This window comes from Crocodylus siamensis, chromosome 5 (genome assembly GCF_052110815.1).
Source record: "Crocodylus siamensis isolate JL-2025a chromosome 5, ASM5211081v1, whole genome shotgun sequence".
NCBI lineage: Eukaryota > Metazoa > Chordata > Crocodylia > Crocodylidae > Crocodylus > Crocodylus siamensis.
Genome location: NC_143399.1, coordinates 160,152,225 through 160,179,964, shown reverse-complemented (window position 1 = coordinate 160,179,964; position 27,740 = coordinate 160,152,225). Strand labels below are relative to the sequence as shown.

General features: G+C 46.5%; 1 protein-coding gene across 1 annotated transcript in view; it reads right to left on the bottom strand.

Moving 5' to 3' along the window:
- Positions 1–27,740, bottom strand: part of DGKB (diacylglycerol kinase beta) — a 604,653-nt gene that overhangs the window by 342,551 nt on the left and 234,362 nt on the right. Inside the window, exon 17 of the mRNA XM_090046888.1 lies at positions 27,523–27,597. Coding sequence (XP_089903014.1) covers positions 27,523–27,597 — 75 coding nt within the window. The remainder of the gene's footprint in view (positions 1–27,522; positions 27,598–27,740) is intronic.

Genomic DNA, 27,740 nt, shown 5'->3' with positions numbered 1-27,740 from the left:
CAGAGCATCTCTATGACTTCCTCATGCCTCTGCTGCTTCAGCATGCTGCCTCAGTGTGCTGGAGGATATAGAAGCGGGGCAAGGCTGGTAGCAGTGGCTTGGACCCAGGCTCTGTCCCTGATAAGCAGGGAAGTGTGTTTGTGGGGGAATTGTGTGGGAGTGGGGGGGATTGCGAGGGGGGGGGAGATTGTGTGGGAGGGGTGGGTCCCCAGCCCACAACAGCCAGCAGTGGTCCCTTAGGACACTCAAGGCCCCCTGCTAGGAGGGAATCCCGGCAGCCCCTGGCTCTGCCCGAGACCCGGGGGTTCCAGGTGGCATACGGAGCTGGCCCAGCCCACTAGCATGCACCTTAGGACAGGACAGGATCAGTTCCTGATGCCACCTGGGGCTCCCAGCACTAAAGGCAGGAGTCATGAGCTATCAGGCTGGGCCAGTTCCTGCTTCCCTGTGGCCCGCGTGCCACCAGGCTGGGCCAGCTCCTGGAACACGTGGAGACAGGAGCCAACCTGACCCAATACTGCACTGCTCTTTTTCGCAGTGCTGGGAGCCCCAGGTGGTGGCAGGAGCTGGCCTGGTCCTGGCCAAAGATGTGCACCAGGGGAATGGGTGGGCTCTATGCAGCACATTTTGGCCCAGCTCTCAGGCAGCACTGTGCTCTTCTGGGGGGCTGTGCTGGCAGCAGGTCATGAGTGACATAAAGGCCCACTGCTGGCTGCTGCTGCAATGGGAGCTGTGTGCTGTGGCAGGGGCTGCATAGGGGACCCACCCTTCCCACACAGTCTCCCCCACCCAAAAACCCCCTACTATTGACCCACAAACCCCACACCCACAAGCCACTCTCATAAACTCCTAATTCCATCCACATACCCCACACCCACAAATCTCCCCACAATCCACCCACAAACCCCATTCCCCTTCACCCCCCCAAACCCTCCCCACTGTCCCCCCCACAAGCCCCCCCAAACCCCACACCCTGCCCAGTGCCAGAAGGGATGGAATCTGTTAGTGGGAGACATGGCTCCAGGGGCAACTGTCACACTAAAGCCCTACCCTGTGCCCACACTGGTGCTGAGACATGCATCCCCGGCTTGGGGGAGGCACTGCTTCTAATGCCAGGAGCCACTTGTGGAGTGTGACCAGCTGGGGGGGAAGGGTGGAGGTGGCAGCAGGGGTCTATGTGTGTATGTGATGAGCCAGGGGTGGCAGCAGAGGTGCGAGTGAGAGAGAGATGGGAGTGGGGATGTGGGAACACTCCAGTAGGAGAGGCCACCAGAGCCAGGCATGGAGCCCCCCTGACCTGCTAGAGCAGCTTGTGCAGGGGGAGGCCAGCCTGGAAGGGAGGGGCCTTGTCCAGCACAGTCCCTGAGTTCCAGCCAAGGGCTTCCCAGGAACAGCATGAGGATCACTGGGGCCTGGATGCAGTCACAGGGAGCAGAACAGCAAGGCTTGGCACTACTCACTGCCACAAAGCAGTGGATGGAACAGCTGCAGGTGGACCCACGTCCTCATGTGGGCTGAGAGCTGCTACCAGGAGGGAGGGAGTGGAGGCAGGCAAGGACTGTGCGTCATGAGTGAGGGGCACTGAAGGGGCTGTCGGTTGCAAGTTAGGGCCAAGGGCATGGGCAGAAACAGAGCATTAGTATCCCAGTTCATTTTTCTATGATAAAAAAACAAAAGCAAACACCAAAGTGTATAGATATTTAGAATTCATTGCATTATGATGACACAGGCACTAGGAGGCTTCCAAATTGCTTTAAAATTGTAAACATATCAATAAAGCATTGCCCAACTGACCTCCTACATATAGGCGCATTTCATTTTCATCATGGAAGAACACAGATTTTGGGTATTTTAATAAAAGAATTTGAGTTTTTATCAAAGAATTCACAATTTTAAGCAGGGAACACCAGTATCCCTGCTGGTGAGGCAAGTGGTGGGACTGAGGCAGAGGATCCTGCCCAGGGCCAACACTGGGGACCTCCCCAGATGAGGTGGCTGACCTCCTAGAAATCTGGGGCCAAGAGGACATGCTTTGACAATTCAAAGCAGGCCACTGCAATGAGCATATGTTCCAAGTGATAGCTATCCAGATGACAGAGCATGGGCACCAGAAGACATGACAGCAGCGCTGAACAAAGGTCAACTGTGCAGCCACACCCTATTGGTAGCTGGCTTAGAGGTGCAGGTGGGTCTACTGCAGCACCCATACCACAGCCCAGATAGCCAAGTGGTCCCTGTCTCGGTCTGGCAGGATCACAGGCATGGTACAAAAGGATGCATGCTGTCACAGGTAACAGCAAGTCACAATCAAGCAGCAGCCCCTACTGCCAGACTACTGCAGTGGGTAGAGGGTGCAGGGGCCACTCTAGGTTAGGGCTGTTGCAGCTAGTATGAAGGGCTGATGTCCCCAGATACCAACTGGCCGGGCCTCCAAAGAACTTGTCTATTTGTAATATTCAAATACTGTGAGCCCTAAGACCCACCTAGCTAACTAGTAGCCCCTAATGTATGGGGGCTGTGTGAATTCTACAACAAAATACTTGGGGCAAAAAAGGCAAAAAACAGGACAGGAGTGAAATGAGGAGCAAAGAGTCAAAATGAGAAAATGAATGCATCTGAGGGGAACACTAAGCAGACCCCCCACAAGCTGCACCCACCACTCCTCAAAGACATCCAAGGAGTCAGTGGGCACTGCCCACTGGTGCTCTGCCCAGAAACATGCACAGAAAAGTGAGAGGAAAATGGTCCCACAGTCTTGGGGCACCATCCCAGCCAGAGCCTCCTTCTTGGTCAAGTGCAGGGTCCACTTGGCCAGGGCCAGGAGAAGGTTGACTAGGAGGTCCAAGGACTTGGTGGGGCCATGGATGGGGTGACCAAAAACAAAAAGTTGGGGGGTGAAATTGAACCAGAACTTCAGGAGGAAGTTCTGGAGGTGAATGGGGCTGCAGCCTGGTGCACTCGAGGGTTATGTGTGCCAGAGTCTACCTCTGCCCGCAGAATGGGCAGGCAACCAGGGTATCTGGGAAGCTCACCACATACATGCCTGTGGCGATGGCTTCATGGAGGAGCTGCCAGCCAAGGTGCTCAGTGGCTCATGGGATGAGGGTGGAGTACAGACTTAGCCACTAAGGTGCCCCACCACACCCTCGCTGAGCAGGTCTCACCACTTAGTGTCTGGGCAGAAGGCAAGGGCAGCATGATTGGTCACGCGACACACAAGCATGTAGAGATGGTGGTGATGGACGGTGGAAAAGTGGATGGGTATGGTATCCTCCAGCTGGCTCAGGTGGTGGATCAGGGAGTGCCACAAAGTCGGGTGAGGCGCTGGACCCATAACAAACTCCAGTGGGCTGGAGGACATGGTGGGCCGGGGACCACCACCCTGCAGGACCAGGTCAACAAAGGCAAGGGCGTTGGGAGGTAGGACAGATTTTACTTCCTGGATCAGTTGGAAGGTCACATGTGTCATAGGTAGACCCATGCGCCAGACCAGCGCAGCGGGGTCCACCTGTTCCTGCCCATCATAGTCCATGAGGTCTCCAATATGGGTGACATCAGCCAGGAACAACCTCTGTCACAACTGGGGTGCCTCTGCTGTCAGTACCTCCAGCTGGGGGTTCCAGAGGAGGGGCTGAACAAGTGGTTCAGTCCCCTGGGCGAGTGTTGCAGGGGACCTGGAGGGAAAAACCAGCCTCCAGGCCTGGTGGAGGTCCTGGTAGAACTCTGGCAGCCCTAGTAAGTCCTGTAAGGAGAAACTTCACAGGCTGAGGAGCTGCCAGTATTATCAGAGCCCCCGGAAATGGTGGAGGAAGACACACCCCACATGGCCCCATGCCATGGGGCCACCAACACCATATAGCAGTCATTGCAGGGCTTGAAGGCGTAACATCAGGACCTGGATGTGCAGGCAAACCAGGCCCTGGCTGCCCTCCCACAAGGGGAGGCTCAGGACCTCTGCAGTGACCCAGTGCCATCCTGGCCAGAAAAGCTCCAGTGCCTCCAGGGGGCAGAGGTAGGATGTGTAAGCGGGGCTGGAGCATGGACAGGACCAGCTGGTTCATCATGAGCACTCTCCCACACAGGGATAGACACCTCAGGAGCCCTGCCCATGCCCTGAGTTGTTCCACCACCCTTGCCTCCAGCTGCTGCCAGTTCTCAGGCAGGGACAGGCCTGTGGGGGACAGGTAGACACCCATGTAGACCAGCGAACCTGCACTCCAGTGGATCCTGTGGAGCATGGGTGGGAGTGAGACCACCTGCCACCCATCACCCACCATCAGGCCAAAGCTTTTGGCCCAGCTGACCCGGGCAGAGGAGGCTGCTAAGTACAATGCCTGGCAGGCCTCCACCTGTGCCAGGTCACCTGAGTCCTGGACCATGAGGAGTACATCATCAGCTTATGCTGACAGGACCAGCTGCACCACCAGCTGTTGGAACATCAGCCCCACCACCCGCCTCCACAGGAGGACAAGGAAGGGTTCCAGGGCCAAGGCATATAGCTGGCCTCACAGCAGACAGCCTTGACTCACTCCTTTCCTGAATGGGATGGGCTTTGTCAGGGTCCATTTGAGCTTGACCAAACACTCTGCAGAGGCATACAGCACCTGGAGAGCCTGTATGAAGCAGGGCCAAAAGCTAAAGGCCCTCAGTGTGCCTATGAGGTACCTATGATCCACTCTGTCAAACTCCTTCTCCTGGTCCAGGGATAGGAGGGTGAAAGACAGGACCTCCTGGTTCACTAGCTCCAGAAGGCCCCAAACCAGGTACAGGTTGTCAAAGACAGAACGTCCGGATACCATGTACATCTGGTCGAGATGGATCACGTTCATCAGCATGGACCACAGGTGCAGCGAGATGGCCTTCACTGCCACCTTGTACTCCATGCAGAGGAGGGACGTGGGATGCCAGTTCCTCAGGTCCTTCAGCAGGAGGGTCAGCATGGCCCTCCAGCATGACACAGAGTGTTCCCCAATCCTGCATTTCTCGCTTATACCAAACATTCCCTGTTTTTAAAAGGCTTGGACACTGCTTACCTGTCAGTGATATCAAGTGAAAATAGACTACCCTAACTGAATATAACAGAGAAAACTAGCTTTATCAACAAAACTCAATCAGTTCAGACATTTTATTTTACCTCAAATCTTACACAACATTTTCTAGGATGGCTTAATACAGTATTAGTGTGCAGCAAAGCAAGCTTGTCTGTTCCTGCTCCCACAAAAATTTTCATTACCTAGCACACAGTCTCACACATCCTACATTAGTGCCTGAAGCAATGAGTTACTGATTGTTCTGGCATAGAATCTCATTTGTTTGTCCAGAAATTCTACCTGTGTCAAAAATGACACTAAATTTTCACAAAAAAGTTTTGTTTGATAAATCAAAAAATTCTGAAAAGATTTCCAAAAAAACCCTATTCAAGTCCACCTGGAAGTGTTTTATGTTGATACAGAGAAACTTTTACTTGACAAGAAACCTTATTGCCCAACATCAACTTCACATTATTAGTCTGGATCCTCTGGATACTTAATAGATTCTTAGTTATCATTCTTACGATGGTAGTATAAGTTTAAAGATTAAATATATATTAAAATCCTTAACTCAGTACAAATTTCAAGCCTGTACTTATGATTAATAAAGGAACATGTTTATCTGTTCCCATATGGTTTCTTTCAAACAAAGCAACAGTCAGCATTGCAAATAAAGAATTGGACAGATTTGCTAATAGAATCTGAGAGAGGGTGCAAGTATAGTCTATCAAGATTTCTCTAGTCAATTAGCATTTTACTTGCACCTACGGCTTCTAATCTACAGAACATATTTTAAAGCAATTTAAATGAAAATATTGCATTTGATTTTTACATACACTAGGTCTCCCTTGCACTGCTACAGAAGCATAAATAAAGGGCCTTAACCTGTAAATAAAACTTAGAACAAACGTAAGGCCCCTGCGCCCTATCAGAATAGTGCAAATGTAAAGGGTTCCAATGTAAATGAATATCAGTTTTACTATCTTTAACTTGCCCAGAAAATAAAAAACACTTTTTATTCATAACTATCTCAATAGTACAAAAATAAAAAATAGTTAATCACAAGTGACTCTACCCTTTCCAAAAACTGTGTATACAAATGTATAGTTTCAGCCCTTTCAATTCTCCATGCCTAAACTTACACTACAAATGTAAGAGATATGACTAAGAATCATAAACATGATAATCTGATAGCCAAATGCCAATTACACAATTTATCTTGAAAGAAATAAAATACATTGTGATCTGAATAGGTTAAATAGGTTAACAGGTTTCTTAAAATATGCATCTGAGTTGTATCTAATCTCTTTCATCAATCCCACTACGGGACAGCAGGGCCTGGGTGAGGGAGATTCCCTACCCTCCATCAATGCTGACCTCGTGAAGGAACACTTTGAGAGGCTGGACACCTTCAAGTCAGCTGGCTCTGACAATCTACACCCAGGGTACTCAAGGAGCTGGCAAGCATCATAGCCCAGCCCCTGGCATGGATCTTTGAGAACTCCTGGTGCTCTGGTGAAATGCCTAAAGATTGGAAGGAGGCCAATGCGGTGCCTATCTTCAAGAAAGGGAGGAAAGTGGATGTGGCAAACTATAGGCCCATCAGCCTGAGCTCTATCCTGGGGAAGGTCTTAGAAAAGATTATTAAAGAAGCCATTCTCAACAGACTGGCTAACGGCAACATCCTGAGGGATAGCCAGCATGGGTTTGTTGCAGGTAGGTCTTGCTTAACCAATCTTACCTCCTTTTATGACCAGGTGACCTATCACCTGGACAAGGGAGAAGAGATTGACATCATATATCTCTACTTCAAAAAAGCCTTCGATCTGGTATCCCATGATCACCTCTTGGTAAAACTGGCCAACTGCAGCCTTGGGTCCACCATGATCCGCTGGCTGAGGAATTGGCTCTGCGGTGAGATCCAGAGGGTGGTGGTTGATGGAAGTCAACCATCACGATACCCTATGACTACTGGGGTTCCCCAAGGCTCTGTCCTTGGACCTATATTGTTCAACACCTTCATTAATGATGTGGACTTTGGAGTCAGAAGTGGACTGGCAAAGTTCACTGATGATACCAAACTCTGGGGTAAAGCATCCACACCTGAGGACAGGAGGGCGATCCAGGCTGACCTTGACAGGCTCAAGAAGTGGGCGGACAAGAACCTGATGGTATTTAACACCGAAAAATGCAAGGTTCTCCACCTTGGGAGGAAAAACCTGCAGCACGTTTATAGGTTCGGCAGTGGTACGCTGGGTAACACTACAGATGAAAAGGACTTGGGGGTCATGAATGACCACAAGATGAACATGAGCCTGCAATGTGATGCTGTGGCCAGTAAAGCAAGCAAAACACTGGCTTGCATCCATAGATGCGTCTCAAGCAACTCCCAGGACGTCATTCTCCTGTTGTACTTGGCCTTGGTGAGGCCGCAGCTGGAGTACTGTGTCCAGTTTTGGGCTCCTCAATTCAAAAAGGATGTGGAGAGGCTTGAGAGAGTCCAGAGAAGAGCCACGCACATGATCAGAGGTCAGAAAAACAGACATTATGATGATAGGCTGAGAGCTATGGGACTCTTTAGCCTGGAAGATCACAGGCTCAGGGGTGATCTGATGGCCACCTGTTAGTTTATCAGGGGTGACCACCAGGATCTGCGGGAACGTTTGTTCACCAGAGCGCCCCAAGGGATGACAAGGTCAAATGGTTATAAACTCCTCCAAGACCATTTCAGGCTGGACTTTGAACACTTTCAAGAGAAATTTGGATGCTTATCTTGCTGGGATCCTATGACCCCAGCTGACTTCTTGCCCCTTGGGCAGGGGGCTGGACTTGATCTTCCGAGGTCCCTTCCAGCCCTAATGTCTACGAAATATATGAAACATCTAGCAAAATCTATTGAATTTATTATGGGATAATGCTATATTTTGGTATCTGATTTTTCTCCTGTTGGTGCAATTAAAAATATATTGTCACTAAATTGTATTCTTCATACTTTTTTCTAGTTGATGTTCTCCACCAGTTGACAGAGTAGCATTAAAGTGGTTTAAACATATAATTTAGTGGTTTGTCTCGCATCCACTAGCACTGTAGTGTGTTAGTGTAACACTGTATTCAAACATTTCAAAGGCTTCTGTGTACCTATCCCTCAGTTTCCTCAGCTCCAAAAAACAGTTCATGGAGCTTTATGGAGATTTCACAAGGCTAGCAGTGCAGCATGGGATAGTTGTTGGGAACTAGATTAGTTCAGGTAGCCTGTGACTGTGTAGGTTATGCTTAGGATATGTTTTATTTAAATTGTAATAAGCATTATTACAAGTTAGAAAGTTTTCTGAGCAATCACACAGTAATACTTACTACAATCTAAATAAAACCCTCCCTAAGTCCCATTCAAGACTGGTGAGCTGCGAGGGCCAGGACTGCCAAACAGCCATTTGTTGGTCCCAGCTTCAGTTTTGCACTAGTCTTGAACACATCCCCCACCACACTGAAGTTTCCTGATCATATTACCTATGTAGGACAGTGGGACAGGACAAATACTATAAACTGGAGATACTCCTCCCTGGAAAAGTCCTAACTTTGCTACTCTACAGTAGCACTTAACACACATTTTAACTGGCTGAACACTCAGACCCTAAAATTTTAAGTGCAGTTACCATACCCTACATATAATGTGTGACAAAGCCCTGTGATAACAGTTGCATTGAGACTGGAATGGCTGAAGTGCAGACATTTATAGCCCCATCAAATATAATCAACTCAAATAAGTACTTCAGCCAGACCATAAAAAGACTGAAGCAATTTATTGTGTGAAAGTAAGGTGGGTCATACCTGGATGGAGGAATAAAAATTGTATTTATGAAATAAAATTATCTTTTGTAGAGAAGCCATGGTTTACTGAACTAGGTTTTAATAACTGAAGTTCTACAATTTTCCCTGGGAAATTACCCAGGTATCTGGAAAAGGTCTATTGTCTTTAAAAAAAGACAGTACTAAGACTGTTCTCTAATACTATTTTTGCTTGCTATTCACCTAAACAGTACTGAACCAACTAATATATCAAATCTCTAAGATATTTCCTAAAACAATTTTTCTCTAAAGTGAGACACGAACTAAGTAGGAGCACTTATCTCATATGACCAATAGCTTTCCACCATTTTTATTAACTGCAGTCTAATATGTCAGTCACACACAAAAATAAAATGTTGTATGGTTTGACCTTGATAAGATGGGTTAATAGGAGAGAGAAGAGAAAAGTTCAACTGTTGACACCATAGGCACATCCCCATAAGCATGCACACGTGGTTTGCAGTGCCACAAACCCATTTGCGGTCCCACAAACCACACGCAGCACATGTGTACACGTTCGTCATGCTGCTAATTTGCAGCATGGTGGGTTTTGACATGAGGAGATTCTGGTGTAAAAACACAAAACTCACCAATAAAAAAAGCATCACAGCATACGCAGCAGCAGTGCACGCCACCAGAAATCGAGCCTAGACAGCCAGAGCTAGGCTCTGGCTGCCAGCCAGGCTCCGAGCAGGTAGCTTGACACCAGTGCTCTCTGTGGAGGCCCCCAATGCCCCAGACTCCCCTACCCTATCCAGGCAATTTTGTTGCACACAGAGCATGTGTACAGAAACATGCCCTGGAACAAATAGCAGAGGTGCAAATACGTGCCGCTAGTATTTGTCCTGCTGGGAACGTGTGCCCCTGCACATGTACGCTTATCGGGACATGCCCCATTGCTTCAAAGTAAATCAGGACTAACATGAACAGATTTACATCGAAGCAATGCTATGGCACTGTCTACAATTACCCTGCAGCCAACGGCACCCATTCGCACTGCCAAGCTACAAAGGCATATGCACATTTGTATGCTTCAGATAGTTTTCCACAGCTCCACTAGAGCAACTGTGCTTCCAAAGTGCAAAACATATCTCAGTTAGGAACCAGCTACTGAAGGGGCCAGATCAGTGTCTGCTGGCTGCCAGATGTCAAAATCTATTACTCTACCTGGCAGAGGTGGTATAATTCTGCTGGCAGAAAGTAGAGTTCTGCCACCAAAAAAGGAGGAGCTTTGGGTACAGACACATTTTAAAAAGTTTTGCTGGCAGAACTCACACAATGGATTTCTTCCATATCATGCTACTTTTTAAATCCCTCCCTCTCCACATAAAGAATGCTGGGGTAACTGAGTAAATCTACCAATGTACCTTTTCTACGTAAACTTGCCACTGAAGTCTCTTAAACAAAGTAACAGTAAGAAACAACAGTACTCAACCACAGTTTGGTTGCTGAAATATTTGCTCTGTTGTTTTATCACCATATCTTTTACATTTTGCCATAAATATAAATGCTACAGTGAATATTAATAACTGAAAAACACTTATTTGCTTGACTATGAATGAAAATCTGACCACATCATTTCTCTCCTAGATTGTCAAAGCTGTTGTACGTTGGCCATGTAACTGGACAACCCACATTTCATCCTCATTATAACACTCAGTTACAAGTTTTTGTATACTAATTAGACCAAATTACTCTAATAAAATCACTTTCATTAAACAAAATTAATTATTGAGGGGAAGGGGCAAATACTCCACTCCAGAGGATCATATTTAATGTGTGAAGATTAACTGGTATATGCATGCCAAACAGTCGTACAAGCTAAAAACACTGTTTGTAGAGGGTACTTCCTTCAGATTCAGGTTGTAGCATTATAATAGAAAACTAATTTAAAGGTGTATTTGAAGGATGATAGTCCATTGTTGCAATACCTGTGTCCACAAAGTGATAAATCAACATACTCCATGGTAGGCATGTGCAAAAGCAAACTGCCTTGAAAGATCAGAGCCTATATTTATATTTTTGAGACTAACTTTAGGTATCCAGACTGAAAATATTGGCTAATGATATACTTGTCGTGCAGAAGTGAATGATAAGGATATTCTAGCATTATTATGAACTCCCCTTCCTCCCAGCCCCCAGCTAAAACTACAGAGCACTATATACAAATAAGTGATCCAATACTTATTCAGGATACACATGAAGGGGTAATTCTGTTCTCCAATGGAAAGAAAGTCAATTAAGCTGAAGATAGCATAAATAAACTGACATAATAAAAAAATACTGGGCATAGTGCTTAGGGTCGGAAGGGGCCTAAACAGATCATCAGGTCGCACGCCCTGCCCCAGGCAGGAACGGGTGCCGGGGTCATATTACCCCAGCCAAATATCTGCCCAGCTTCCTCCTGAAGACCCCCAAGGTAGAAGACAGCACCACCTCACTTGGGAGCCCATTCTAGAGCCTGGCAGCCCTAACTGTAAAGTCCAGCCTGAACCTTCTCTCTAACAATTTGTGGCCTTTATTCCTAGTAACCCCCAGGTGGTGCCTGGGGGAACAGAGCCTCCAATTCCCACTGTTCAGTTTGTAAACAGCCACCAGATCCCCCTCTCAGCCTTCTCTTGTGGAGGCTGAATAGGTTCCAGCCCTTTAGCCTCTCTTTGTAGGCCCTGCCCCGCTGCCCCTTGACCATGCGAGTGGCCCTCCTCTGGACACTCTCAATGCTAGCCATAACCCTCTTGAAGTGCAGTGCCCTGAACTAGGCACAGTACTTCAGCTGTGGCCTGACCAGTGCTGCATAGAGGGGAAGGATCACCTCCCTGGACCTGTTTATGATGCATCTATAGATGCACGACAAGGTGTGGATAGCCTTACTGACTGCTTTCTCACATTGATGGCTCATGTTCATCCTGGAATTAACAATGACTCCAAGATCCTTTTCTGCCACCATGTTGACAAGAAGGCCTATAGGTGTGTTGCTGGTTCCTGTAATATAAGATTCTCCCTAGTTGCAGCACCTGGCACTTGTCTGCGTTGAATTCCATCCTATTCTCATCCGCCCACCTCTGTAATTTGTCTAGATGTAGCTGGATTCTGTCTCTCCCTGCAGAATGCCCACCTCACCCCACAACTTGGTGTCATCAGCAAATTTGGACAGTGTGCATTCCACATCCAGATCACTGATAAAGATGTTGAACAGTACAGTCCTAGGGGGCTCCACTGCCCACATCCCTCCAGGTCAAAAATGACCCATCCACCACTACTCTCTGGGTGCGACCATCTAGCCACTTTGCCACCCATCTGACTGTGTAGGCATCAATGCCACAATCACTTAGTTTTTTTTAAGAGAATATGGTGGAAAACTGTGTCAAAGGCCTTCTTAAAGTCCAGGAAGACGGCATCCACCCTTGTTCACGGACTTTGCTACCTGACCATAAAAAGAAACCAGGTTTGTCAGGCAGGACCTGCCTTCAATGAACTCATTCTGGTTGCCCCTGAGCATTACCTCCCCTGCTGGGCCCTTGCAGATGTGCTCCATGATCTTTTTCTCAAAGGTCTTCCCAAGGACCAAGACAAGATTGACTGGCCTATAATTGCCAGGATCCTCCTTTCTCCCCTCCTTATAAATGGAGACCATGCTGGCCCTTTTCAAATCCTCTGGTACCTGACCAGTGCCCCACAAGTGCTCATAGAGCTGTGCCAGAGGCCCCACTATGACCCCCACCAATTCCTTCAGCACCCTCAGGTGAAGAGCATTTGGACCTACTGATTTAAATATGTCCAGTCCCTCCAAAAGTTCCCTAACTAGGTCATCCCTGACCCCAGGTATGGCAATGCCTCCCTTGGGTATGTCCACAATTCTAGTGGGGAGAGATGTCCTGGTCCCTGTTCAGGAATATGGAGGCAAAGACAGACATATAGCAAGGAATTACAACATGCCCCAATGAGCCTATAACATAATAAGACACAGCAAATGGATGGAAAAAAATAAACGATGGAGGGAGAGAGACAATGAGGTAAGCGACTACTCATATTTTCATATAGATGGTGTGTGGATACAATGCATGGTCCTTTTTGCCCAGGCACTGTAGCAGAAACAAGCCTTAAGGAAGGATTTAATAAAAGGAAAATATGTTTTACAAGTCTTGGATAAAGGTTTATTAACACACTAAAGAAAGCATAGAAGTGTTTGTGGGAAAAGTGGAATAACTTGACTGAAATCATAGAGAATTAGGGTTGCAAGGGACTTCAAGAGGTCATCTAGTCCAACACCCTCCTCAAAGCAGGACCATCCCCAACTAGAACATCCGAGATTCTGGTGGCAGATGACAAAACGAGGAGCAATGGTCTCAAGTTGCAGTAAGGGAAGTTTAGGTTAGATATTAGGAAGAAATTTCTCATGAGGAGGGTAGTAAAACACTTGAACAAAGGTTACCCAAAGAGGTTGTGGAATCTCCATTCTTACAGGTTTCCAAGACCCAGCTACACAAAGCGTTGGTCAGGATGATGTAGTTGGTGCTTGTTCTGCTTTGAGCAGGAAGTTGGACTAGGTGACATCCTGAGGTCCCTCCCAACCCTAATTTTCCATGATTCTATAAATCTACCTCTATTCTAAACTTAGAGGTCCTCTAAAAGACTCATAAACCTGCAAATTTTGCTAAGGAAGCTATGCATTGTCATTGCTAGTTACAACTTTTGTCTCCTAAAAATATTCTGTGTTATACATCTCTTTGTTTAAAAGTCTCTGTGGACTGTAGGGTGCCTAGCAGCAAAGTAATCATGAATAAACTGTTGTAATGGATTTCAATAATCAAGGAAAAATAGTGTATTCTCAGAATAGGTCTGTAGTTTTGTGAAGTCACAAAGGTCAAGGTGCTGAAGACTATCCACTGAATTATAGAGAGTTGTGGGGATTCATCACAATTCATGCTGCAGAGTTAGGTGTCTTTTAAGCAGATGGAAGTGAAGTTTTAAATAGGATTGTTGGTACAAACTTGTGTATGGAGTTCTTAAAAATGGCATTTTATCAAATTAAGTGTTTAAGATAGTTAACAGAAGAACAACTTTTGTGGAAATAATTCCTATTATCAGGTATAAAAATAACATAAATTAGACATTTCAAATAATACGCCTAATGGAATGTGGAGTCTTTTCAGCTGGACAAAGTCTTTGAGAAATGCTGACCTCTCTACAGTGACATGTGGGTCTACAGCTGAACTGCTATTCTTCCAGCTCTCTATGAAGTGAATAATGACTGAATTTCAGATTCTTCAAGATCATTAAATCCACAATAACAGTTGTTGTCAGAAGTAGAAGGCTCCCATAGAGATATAACAACCAAATAGGGAAACTCTTTTCAAGGCTAAAAACACAGGTGCTAGGCACAAATTACACAATGTATCAGCCTGGCAATTTTCATGTCACTTTGTTAACTGTGGCAGTCTGTAACTGTGCAGTACCTTTTATACTTTTGTTCAGCTGCAGAGCTTACAGGGCTTCTCCAGTGCACCCTTATCTCTCTGCTCCCAAATAAAGAATTTCTAAACCATTAATTAATATGTGCCAATGCTTAATGTGACTGTTGCCCTTTGGCTGAGCAGTGGTTGATTTCAGGGCCTCACAGCGGGTCAGTTTCTGTTTCTAGAGAGGAATCACTGTCACAGAGTCAAGTGTGGTGTAATTTGTTATATACAGCATAGACATATGCTTATTTGAACTATGTACATGAGGCCTGTCAACCTTAAACTGAGACAGAACCAGACAGCTTTAGAAAGCGTATCTTGGTCATTCTGAAAAGTCACCAGAAACAGCCAGCATTGTCTCTGTCCCTCTACCTCTCTAATCAGTCTCAAACTACAAAACGTTTCAGTCCTGGGTAATGACCATTACTCAATCAAGATCCAAGGAGCAAGAGAAAATTCACCCTAGCAAGAGTCAGGGAGCAGTAGCAAATTTGCCTTTACAAGATTCAAAAACCTTTCCTCTGCTGACCTGTTACTGTTGAGGAGTGTTTTTAAAGGATTTATCCTTTTTGTTGCAGTCACTTACAGTACTGCAACCACATAGACACTGTGCAATCTTGTACTTTCCCCTTTACTGTAGAGCATCTCATTCCCCTAGAAGCATAAAAAGCTCCTATACAAATACAATGAAATGTTGAACTCATGTTAACTGAAGAATTTAGAGACTCAGGGCACAAAACCGTAACATCATATCTCTTTAGTTGTTGAATGGTACAGAATGGTCCCTCAAGATGAGATCACACTATATAAACTCCTAAACACAAAATGTAGGTATTAAACAGTGGACAGTTTTCTTCCACAGAAAACAGCTACAACACACAAAAATAAAATTAATATTATTGCTTGCAATAGTTTATGAGGAATGGACAAACTACTTGGACAAACTGCTAAGGAGGAGTATAAGAGTATTGCTCAGCCATGCAGGGATGAAATCAGGAAGGCCAAAGCACAACTGGAGTTACAGCTAGCAAGGGATGTGAAGGGTAGCAAGAAGGGTTTCTACAAATATATGTCAGCAATAAGAGGAAGACCAGGGAAATTGTGCATTCCTTACTGAATGGGGGAGGCAGCCTAGTGACAGATGAGGTGGAAAAGGCATTAAGTACTCAATGCCTCTTTTACCTGCTTAGTCTTCACAGGCAACATCAACTTCCAGACTACTATACCTGGCAGCATAGTTTGGGGAGAAGGTGAGCAGCCAACAGTGGCAAAAGTACAAATTAGGGATGATTTAGAAAAGCTGGATGTGTATTAATCCATAGGGTCAGATGTGATGAATGCACGGGTGCTGAGGGAGTAGTCTGATGAGACTGTAAAGCCACTGGACATTAGGGGTGTGCAAAATGGGCCCTATTCAATTCAGATTTGGCCCAAATCGGGGACAGTAATTTGATTCATTGATTCAGATCACTATCCCTGATTCTATTCGGCTGAATCTGAAAATTCAATGCTGATTCAGAGAATCAGCGATTCGGACATAGACACGGCTTTAAATGTTTTTCCTACATACCTCAAGGTACCACTCGATCTAATGCCGAGTGCCCTGGGGAGCCCCCTGCACTTCTGTGGGACACTCCATGTGTCCCAGCATAGCAGCATTCATGAGCCACCTGCTACCTAGAGGTATGTAGAAAAAAAACATTTAAAGTTGTATCTATGTTGAATTGGTGAATCTTTCTGAATCTCTCTGAATTGATTCAGAGGGTTCTGAATCAATTCAGAGAGACTAAAGGGCCCTCTGATTCAATTCGGATTTGGAGATTCGATCACCGAATCAGGCCAAATATCCGCCAAATTGAATCGGGGACCGAAGCTTCATGCAGCCCTACTGGACATCACTTTGAAAACTCATGCCAACCAGGGGAGATCTCAGATGATTGCAAAAGGGTAATCCATTTTTAAGAAAGGAAAGGAGGAAGTTCTGGGAAACTACAGACCAGTCAGCCTTACATCAGACGCTGGAAAAATCATGAAGCCCTCAAGGAATCCATTTCTAAGCACTTGGAGAAGGTGGTGATTAGAAACAGCATGGATTCACCAAGGGCAATTCATGCCTGACCAACCTGATTGCCTTCTACTATGTGGATGCAGGGGAGACTGTAGATGTGGTATATAACTTGATTTTAGCAAGGCTTTTGATACTGTCTCCTACAACACTCTCACAGGCAAGCTAAGGAAGTACGGGCTGGATGAATGGATTGTATGGTGAACAGAAAACTGGCTGTATCATTGGGTTCAGAGGGTAGTTGGCAGCCTGTATCAAGTGGAGTGCTGCAGGGGTTGATCCTGGGGCTAGGGTTTTTCAATATTTTCATCAATGACCTGGAAGATTACATAGAGTGCACCCTCAGCAAGTTTAAAGACAACACCAAGCTGGGGAGAGTAGTAAATACACTAGAGGGCAGGGCTAGGATTCCGAGAGCTAAAGAAATTAGAGGATTGAACCAAAATAAATCTCATGAGGTTCAATACGGACAAGTACAAAATTCTGCACTTAGGACAGAACAGTCCCATACATTGGTACAGGCTGTGGACTAACTGGCTAAGCAGACATTCTGCAGAAAAGTACCTGGGGGTTACAATGGACAATAAGCTGAATATGAGCTAACTGTGCATCCTTTTCTGCAAAAAGCCTAATGGCATACTGGGCTAATTAGTAGAAGCATTGCCAACAGATCCAGGGAAGTGATTCTTCTCCTCTATTTGGCACTGGTGAGGCCACATCTACAATATTGTGTCCAGTCCCGCCCCCCTCCACTACAGACAAGATGTAGACCAATTGGACAGAGAGTAGTGGAGGCCAACAAAAATGGTTGGGGGGGGGGGGCTAGGGAACATAAATTACAAGGAAAACCTAAGGGAACTGGGTTTATTTAGTCTGGAGAAGAGAAGACTGAGTGGGAATTTAATAACAGCCTTCAACAACCAGAAAGGGTGGTTTGAAAGAGGATGGAGCTAGTCTGTTCTCAGTGATGGCAGATGACAGAACAAGAAGCAATGGTCTCAAGTTGCAGTAAGGAAGTTTAGATTAAATATTAGGAAAGCTCTCTAGGAGGCTCATAAAACACTAAAACAGGCTACCCAAAGAGGTTGTCGAATATCCACCCTTGGAGGTTTGGAAGACCTGGCTAGACTAAGCATTGGCTGGGATGAACTAATTGGGAATGGTCCTGTTTTGAGCAGGGTGTTGCACTAGATGACCTCCTGAGGTCCCTTTGAACCCTAATTCTCTATGATTTTATTATTACATAAATGTGATAAATGCATTTGAATTGAAATGCTTGACAAAATAGTGCAGAGACCCAGTAATCATGAATGATGCAAACAAATAATTTAAAAATATATTTTATATTTGTATAGCCTTTTTTCCCCCAGTCAGTGACAGTAGTTGTGTGATTGTATACTTTCTGATGTGAAACAACTAAAGCAATTGGTTTTTTTTGCTACTGCTGTTTTTTTTTCTTGTTTGCTTGTTTTTGTTCCAGATTTTTTGGAATTTTTTTATATATATATATATATATATATATATATTTATATATATATATATATATATATATATATATATAAAAACTCCTATGCAAACAAGAAAAATGAGTAAATGGCTGAGAAAAGATGACTTATTCAGCTGTATGGTACTATATAGAAGCAATGATCCTCTTAAAGAGACAATCCAAGTACTAACTGTCAACTGCCAGAAGCAGCAAGGAATAACATGCAACAAACTGACCCTGTTGAATGAATTAAATATACAAATAAAGAAATAACCCTAATAAAATGTAATGAACATTTGAAAACTAATTAGATGTTTCTTCACATGTACTCTGACATAAAACTAGTTTCCTAGTTTAAAAAAAAAGAAAAAATATATTTCCTTAAAACACAGGTTTGGTTCAGAGAAACCAATTTTAAAAGTTTCCCATTAAGGCTTTGTGTCTGCACTTAACACTGCCCTCTTGTGCCTTAAAATACACTGTCCTTTCACATCATCATATTACTTGACAAAGCTAGCACATACACTCTGACTTCATACCATTCTATATCTGTCAGAGCCTTCAGACCTAGTTTGTTCTGTATGTTTCAGTGAAACCTACACAGGATAACTTTGAAGAGAATAATTTCAGTGGTTTTAGGAGCTGAGGTCTCTAGAGGTGAGTACAGATGTTCAAAAAACTGGGAGAAGAATCTAAGTTATGTGGTTTACTCGTAGAAACCCAGTTTAGACTGGAAGCAACCAGCATACCTGTTCACCCTTGCAGGTGAGATGGAGGGGACGAGGGATGGGGATGCCACACAGGTAGCCTGCGCTGTGGTGGCAGGCAGACAGGGAGTGCTTCTGCACACTTTCCAGAATACTGTGCAGATGCCCTGTGCTGCTGGATACTGCTGACCACAGCCAAGCTCCCAGGCCACACCTGATTGCTACTGGACACAGGTAACCATGCCTCCAAACCCCTGCTGTCTCACCACAAACCCTCTCCTGCTCCCTGTCCAGAGCCTTCCCTTGTTAATTGCATGCACCTCTGTGTCCAAGCCTGCCCACACTGCTGCATACAAAACCTGAAAACTTGGACAGTGTACAAGACAGGGGCTGGGGCAAGACTGGACTGTGGTAATAAGACTACCTCAAGAAAATCAAACTCCGCTAATGGTTTGCAACCCATTAGGCGTTGAGAGAGTGGAGTGCTTATGGTACACCCAATACCAGACCTATGCTATAAAATAATAAAACCGGTTAAAATTGTGAAAGATCTGACCCACCCATCACATGTATGTATACTTAAGAAAGCAAGAAAAGGCTGACACAGTGAAGGCAAGGTAACACATATGCATTTCAATTGACCTAGCTGCTAAAGAAAACAAAAGACTAAATATGCATTTCAAGAGAAACTTGTAAAAGGTATAGGAAGGGATGCCCTGTATGTGGCAAATGCACTCTGCTCACATTAACAGGCACAATATCTAAAGTGTAATATATGTCTTGAGTTTGGTAAACAGAAAATACCAGTGCAAGCTATTGAAAATTCGCCCCATTGATTTACAAATACAGGCAGTCCTCAGACTTACGACACAACTGGTTCCTGAAAATTGCATCTTAAGCCAAAACATTGTAACTCGGAACCAATTTTTCTCATAAATGTTATAAATGGGGATTGATATTGATCTCCAGGGAGATGAGCGATGCAGCGAACTTGTTCGCTGGAGTGGCGTTGCATTGGATTAAGTGTTGTTAAGTCAAAACTGATGTCATAAAGTTGAAATGGTGTCAATTTATAAAGTTGTAAGTGCAAAATGTTGTAAGTCAAAATGTTATAAGTTGATGACTGCCTATGCCCCAAAACAGGTTTGGTGACACCTCTAAGGATCCTGTTGGATCACTCAGACCTATCACCTGTAAACTGACCTATAACTGCAGGGGCTGCAGAAAGAACAACAGTCGTCACACCTAGTCAGGTCCAGAACAGGAACCAGGTAATTAACACTTGTGTTAGAATGATCAATCTTTTCCTCCATTTGCTTGGGCTCTAATAGGCCAACCATCAAGGAAAAATGTTATGAAGGTATACAATTAAACAGTATAAAAACTTAGCAAATTTACCAGCAAGGTGCATCTAAACCAAACCATCCTGCCATCCAGCCAACAAGTGAAGGATCCATGCTTTGAGGATGTACAAGAACTTCTTTCTGGCTGTATTGGGTAAAGATCTCTGTGCAGATAAGATAATACTAAGAACTAATAGCTTGTTTTATATTGGGAAAGAGTCTTTTTCTGTTATTTAGTTTTGTAGCTTGTTGGAAGTTACTAAAACAGGCCTTTCTGCTATTCATCAACCAAATGTTGTGTCAATTCTCAACGTGCTAACTTAAAAAAAAACACTTTCTAAGTGCAACAGCACTCCACCATGGCACCACACCACCCAGGCCCCAGACTGAAGACCCAGGAGCTGTGGTACATCCTGCTTCTTGCCTGTTGCAACTCTGGCCAGAGGCTACAGGACATTATGCATGGGTGACTGGTGCCTCCTGAGTCTGGAGGAACACCCACAGAAGCTACCGGCGATGTTGGTGGCAAGGGTAGAGATGGCAAGCATCTGCAGAAGCGGCTGGTGGTGTCAGTGACGGGGATGGCCCCATCAGGGGGGACACGTGCCCCCCACCCCACGTCCCCCTTACGTGTCGCCTATGATATCAAGCATGGCCAACTGGACATGACCCAGCAAGTGGGCTCCATAAGATGCAGCTTACTGCCCACCAGTTAGCAGCTGGCCACTCCAGACAGGGCCACTTACCACCCCTTCCACCCACCAAGCATCCTGGACTGGGCCACCGGCTTCCATGAGGCCACTGAGGATGGGGCCACCCAGAAAGCTGAGGTGTTTAGCCATCACCTTCAGACTTTTGAGCACCAGCTCTGGGCCTTTGCCACCAGCAGTGATTGATGGGAGCAGATCTTGCTGGATACTAGGATGACAAACAGCAGGTTCAGAACTTCTGCATGAGCTGAACCACCTTCTTGGACATCATCACCCAGGTGGCCTCCACATCATGTGACTGCACATTGGCACATGCTCCCCACTCACACCAGAGAAGTGGGTGGCCAGCATCATCTGGAAACTGGCCAACTCCAGCAGTCTCCACTCCCTCACAAAACAGGTAAGGTTGGGTAAGATGTTCTGGAAAAATGCCTCATCAACCCACAGGAAGTGGTCACTGGCTTCCCTACAAGGCATGGACAGCACCCACATCTCCATCCTCTGCCTGCCCCAGGGCACCCAGGCATTCATCAAGTGCAAGGGCTACTTCTCTGTTATCCTGAAGGGCTTTGTTGAACTCTGGGGCCACTTCACCCACATCTTCACCAGCTGGGCAGGCAGCAGCTATGATGCCCATGTCTTCTGCAACTCCCTCCTCCCTCAATGGATGAAAAATGGGTACTACAATCTCTAGTGGGTCTCTAGTTTCATGGGAAGCATGGTTGTCCCTCCCCTTATCACCAGGGACCTGGCTCATGAAGCCCTACATGGGGCAGCTGGACTGCCAAAGACAGCATTTTAACTACTGCCTGAGCAGGTACAGCATCACAGGGGAACATCATGGCCACAACAATGGCTGGGGCTAAGCAATGGCACCACAGTACCTAAGCGATGGCTAAGCTACTACTGCCTGAGCTGGACTGCCAAAAATAACACTTCAACTATTACCCAAGCAGTGGAACATGACTGTTGAGTGGCTACGTCAAGGCATGCTGGCAGGCTCCCAGAGGGCATCTTGAGGTGCAGGAGAACTTGCTATGCCTCATCATTTCTGTAAGCATCCTCCACAACATCTGCAAAACCATGTGCATGGTACATAGATCAGGAACGGTGTGCTGAAAATGCACAGCAAAGGAAGCCTGGGGAGAGTGAACCTCCCACTGATGTTGGGAGTACCAGCCCTGCAAACTAACAGACAGTTCAAGTCCACAAAGCCCTGGCAGACCACTTCCTGGCTTGTAGGGACCAGGGGCCCTCCATGGATGAGTAGGGCCAGAGGGGTTCAAGTCCTAAAGTGCCCATGCCCTGGCACCAGGTGACTGATCTCCTGGCTCTAGTCCTGCATCCCAGGTGAGATTGCCCATAACCCTGTCTGCCTTTCTCCCCACCAACTCCCCTGAGAGCCATATGACAAGATTCAGGGGAATGAGATGCAAAAAAGAGATGCATCTCAGTTTACAATGCTGTAATTGCCAAACTTTCCTTGGTTTTTTTTGTGTTTGTTGTTGTTTTTTTAAAGAAAACCTATTTGAACATGGCTTGTGCTAGAACTTGGTTCCTCTTCCCATTGATGCAAGCCAAAAAACCTTTGGCAGGGGCAGTGGAGGTTAGGGTGGGGAACAAGGAATGGGTTGCCATCAGAAGGCATGCTCCAAGGACAGAACTCAACACAAAACTTGGAGAGGAAGTATAAGAAAGAAGGCTTTAAACCTGGCACACAGGAGTGAAGGCCAGAGTTCTCTGTGTAGAGGCTGGATAGGTGGGTGATCCTGGCCCACTAGCCACCTGAGTGTGCTGCAGGGCTGGGAGTGGGGGTGACTGTAGAGCTGGAGGTATGGCCACAACAAGGGCTGTGGACTCCTGGTGCTCCCTCACAGGACTCATCTGCTCCCCCACTCCAAGTTCAAGTCTCCCTCTGTGGAAACTCTGCCCCTTCAACCATCAGCCATGCCTGGACCCCACCTCATGTGATGAGACCAAGAATGGAGCTAGGACCTTCCCATCCCCACTGTAATTACAATGCTCCCCTGAAATGAGCACTTGGACCAGGAGAGAGATTGCAAGTGGATGAGATCCCCCGTGGACCGCCCATGTTGCAAGTGGATGAGTCTGGCACAGGTGGCTTGTGAGCTGTGTTCTCCCACTGGTTCCATGCTGTCCTGCACCCAGCTGGAACTGTCTCAGAACTGCATGGGGGATTGCCTACAGAAGTCAACTGCCACAGCTTGTGGGGGATGGATCAGCCTGGGGAGGAGGATGGTGTCTGGGATACCCTTAGTTTGGGGCCACAGGCACTCCAGTCCCACTCTCTTCACCTATCAACACCCAGCAGAGCATGTCCCACTAAAGCTCTATTTCCCTGAAACATGGGTCACCAGGTCCATCACCTCACTCTGTCTGGGTCTGCCTCCACCTTCAACTTCTCTTCTTCCCAGTCAGAGCATGGCAGAGACCTTTCCCCCCTGTCTGGCACCCAAGGATCCCTCCCACAGGACCCCCATTACTTTCACCCCAAGTAAGACTTCCCAGAGTGGGGAGTGGCATGCCATCAGGTACTGGTCAGCAGTCTTTCCCACCATCCATAGCCTGTGGGGGCTATAGGGTCTCTGCAGAAGGCAGCAGTGGTGCCAGTCTGGGGCACTGTAAGTGGCCACAAAGCAATCTAGGACCCTGTCCACACACTCCCTCTCCTGGCACTGGGACTCTGCTAGCTCTACTGAGGCACAGGTTCCCTCCTCAAAACTACAGGTGGCCATCTCAAGCCCCTGTTCCTGCACCTTGGCAGCCTGGGTGTAGACATCCCTTGACCTGAGGATGTCCTCCCTTCGTATCTGGAGTCTCTCCTCATGCCACTCCCTCAGCTTCCAGTGCCGGGAGTCATCTTCACATGCCTAGCACTCAGAGGTAATCACCAAGACTTGCAACATCACCTCCCTCTTTCTCTGACACTACCTACAGGTGTCCCTTGTGTACTCTGAAGTGCATGACCCCTGTCCTTGAGCCATCATTCTGTCCTCTGTGCACTGTCCTCCCCGACACAGGTGGTGTCTCAGCAGTTTGACAGGGGAAAGAAAGCATCTTTGGGTAAAGTATCAACTTTTGCTAAAAAAAAAAGAAGTATATGGGCAGGCATTTAAGACCATCCCAACACTCAGCTGCATACTGACAAAGAGATAGGAAGGTAGATTTGATAAGCTCCCTGTCTTGTCCCTTTTCACCCTGGGTTTGGGAGCCCCCACTCTGCTTTTTACCCTGAAAAACAGAGAACAGGTCCCATGGGTGAGCAGTAAGCCCTGCAGCAGTGCTGGGACAGGTTACTGGGGAGGGAAGGGCCGGGTCCCTCTTTGGGATCTATGGCAGGCACCTGCTCCACTTCCTCAGAGGATTTGGGGATGAGTCCTGCCAAGAGAGATCTTAAAACCCTTGCCATCCTTCCCTTAAAAGAGAGACATTATGGCAACTCCTGTGCATGACCAGTACTTCACTGCTAACTTTTCCCAGGTGAATGTTGGCTGGGCCTGGAGGGATAAGCTTGACCATTTTTCCTTGGGGAACACCAGCCAATACACCCTGTTCCTTATGCAGGACATGGTCTCCCAGAAGACCTGGGGTTTGACACCGGGGAGGGGTTGGGGAGGAATCATCTCCTTTCAAGGTCCAGAGGAGAAGCCCGGGTTGCTATTCACCATAAAAGAGTCTAGTTTGCATTCTACCTGTGGCTCAGCAATAATGAGCTGATACCCACACTGGGGGAGGGGGGAACTTGGCACCTTGACTAAGCTCTAGGGAGGGAGAAAGGAGTTGGGATGGTAGGTGAGGGGGTAACTGGTCTGCTCAATGCTGAAAGACTGTGTTACCTGTGTTGAAGATCTATCAAGGAATCTTGATAGATCTTCAACCTGAGGCTCCATGCTTTGAGTGGTCAGTGTGAGGGCAATTTACTGATCCCGCCACACCCTCCCATCCATGCACTTGAAGCCCCCTTTCTGGGGTTTTCCACAGCAGTGGGCTGGGAGATACTTGTGACCATGGAATGGTTTCTAGGGGCCACTGGTCCACGAGGGGCAGGGGGAGGGGAGGAAAGGGGAGCAGGTTAGGTCCTGCACCTACTTTCTGGATAAAAGTTTGCACAGATGGCTTTGGGTTGGCATGGCATCATCATGCTGCTATCTCCCTGCCCTGCTGTGTGTGGACACGGCCTGCCCATTCCCTTCCCCTCACTTCCCTTTAGGGGCTTCATGTTTCTTCCAGTGCCTGGGTCTCCATCACAGTCACATGGAGCAGGCTTGAGCAGTACCTGCCTTGGCAGCAAGGTGCAGTTGCTCGGTTCCAAAAACATCACCAGAACTGTGGGGAGGGCTGGGTGTGGGTGCTGTCATAGCAGCCACTATTCTGGAACTTAGGGAACTAGGGAGTGCTCTGGGCATCTGGAAGTGGGAAAATGAATAGATGTTGGAGGACCAGAACACCTGTGGCAGTGATTTCACAGATTTCATAGACATCAGGGCTGGAAGGGACCTCGGGAGATCATCAAGTCCAGCCCCCTGCCCAAAGGGCAGGAAGTCAGCTGGGGTCATAGGATCCCAGCAAGATAAGCATCCAATTTACTCTTGAAGGTGTTCAATGTAGGTGCTTGAACCACCTCCGCTGGCAGACTGTTCCAGACCTTGGGGGCTTGGACAGTGAAGAAATTCTTCCTTACGTCCAGCCTGAAACGGTCTTGCAGGAGTTTGTGACAGTTCGACTTAGTCATCCCTTGGGGCACTCTAGTGAACAAATGTTCCCCCAGATCCTGGTGGTCACCCCTGATAAACTTATAGGTGGCCATCAAATCACCCCTGAGCCTATGCTCTTCCAGGCTAAAGAGTCCCATGTCTCTCAGCCTATCATCGTAAGATCTGTTTTCCTGACCTCAGGATGTTGGAACAGTATTCCTAGTGCTAGGTGTTCAACCAAGTTAGCTGTATTGAAGACTGGGGAGGGGAGAGAGGGGGCAATACATACAGGTATGCTTCCAGAAGATGGAGGGCACTGCATTTGGGGTTCAGGTCTTGGGTCATGACAATTGTGCTGTCAGAGCTTTCCCCCACATCCTGTACATTGGGGTCTGTGGCCTTCACCATGGTCGATAAGATGTAGAGGGAGCTGAGGTGTACCTTCAGGTGCACCTCTGTTACTACATCCATCAAAATTCTGGGGACCAGCATCACTGAGCTGTCATAACCCTGCTGGTCCTGGGTCTCCTGCTCACCCCAGAGGGGAGATCACTCATCTCGCCATGGCCCCAGCTGTGTCACCAGGGTTCGGGTAGCGGAAGAGGTCTTTGGTGGTCTGTGGTGATGCCCATGGGGTCTCAGAATCTGCATGTGGGTGAGGGTCTGGCTCCAAGGAGTGGGTGGGCGAGAGGGTAGATGAATGGATGAATGGTGGCTGTATGCAAGTGTGGGTCATGGCACATGGCTCTCACTCCAACTCCAGCTGGGTGTGGCCTCTGCTCCAGAATGATTGGGACTCCATTGGCCAGGCCACCCCCGTGATCTCAAACTTTCCAGGGGCTTACCGCAGATGTCCCCACAATGCTGGCAACATCCCATGCCTCAACCTGTAAATTTCCAGTGACCTCTACCTGCAACCCTGATACAGCTGACCATGCTCCACCTACTCCTGAAATTTCCAGGGCTGTCCGCCTGCCTGCCCTTCCTTGGATGCTGAAAGCTTTCCCTCTCCTAGGTCCTAGTACTCTGGTACCCTTTGGTGCAGGCCAAAAATGCTTGCAACACCCCATGTGCACATGACCCTGGTACCTTCTGCAAGTGGCCAAGCTGTGGAGGTCATAGGGTTGCCTTCATGCCAGCCCAGTCCAGAGATTCTACTCCCTCACTGCAACCTGCAAGAGGTGAACTTGGATGTCGGGGGGAGGGGAAGGGGAGGGTACAGCTCTATACTGAGGTCTAGGCCTCACCTAACCAAAAAGAAATAGTTAGAAAAATTCCTCAAAACCCACACAAAATAGGAAACGTAAAAACTAATATTGCATAATGCATACAACATAGCATGAATGTGCAAATACTTTCATTCCATTTTTCTTCTGGTTAATGTGAAATTTAGGAATTTAATCTAATTAATATACAACACTTCTTAAAATCCTTCATCATGGGTTTGACTATTCCCCACTACTCAGGCTCAGATAGTAGAAAATAAGAAATTTACCTTAAAACTGCAGGTGTAGATTCCTTTAGTTGGCATTAAATTTGTGTTGTCAGCTATATATTACCTACTCTACTTTCCATAGCAGGAGCTAGAACAAGGAAGAAGCATACCAAGGGTGTGGCTGAAGAAGCGTTACTTTAGCTGGCACAATGTTCTCCCTGGAACTGCTGCAGCTACTATAACCTATGCACTCTAAATTAAGTCAAATGCTTTTTTAATCTGTACTGACCATTGAATCTATGAAGTTGTTTGATGGCTTAGAAGAGATATAAATCTTTGCAGAAATATTTCACGGTGGGGGGAGGGGGAGAAACTATAACTCCTAGAGATGCCTCTTTGAGGTGGTGCTGAGATGCATAGAATGTAGAAGTGGTCCCAGAGGGGATTCAGAGTGCAGGTCAAGCAGTCAAAGGTACAAGGAAAATATAATACATCACATAGGGAGACAGTACAATGCATGGATAGCATAGAGTGCAGTATAGATGATGTGTAGTTTTACAAGTATATATACACACATAATTTGTGTCATTCTTTCAATTATTAATACATAACTATGTTTGGTTGATATATTCAAAGCCATCTATATCTATATATATTACTATGTTTATTTAATTATGCTGTATTTTATTAAATGAGCTCCTGTAATGATATTAGCCTTAGACTTACCCTGGCATTGGTCCATTTCCAGCAAGACTATAAACTTGACGAGGATTTAAAAGGTACTGAAATTTTCTGTAAATTCTGTAAAGATTAAAAAGATAGGAGAAAAAGCATTTAGTTCAATGACTTTTAAAGAAATCTGGATACAAGAGCAGCTAACACACTAAGTTGTACTTTAATCATTTCTGATAAAATCTTACAGTATTACAAAACAGTAGATAGAG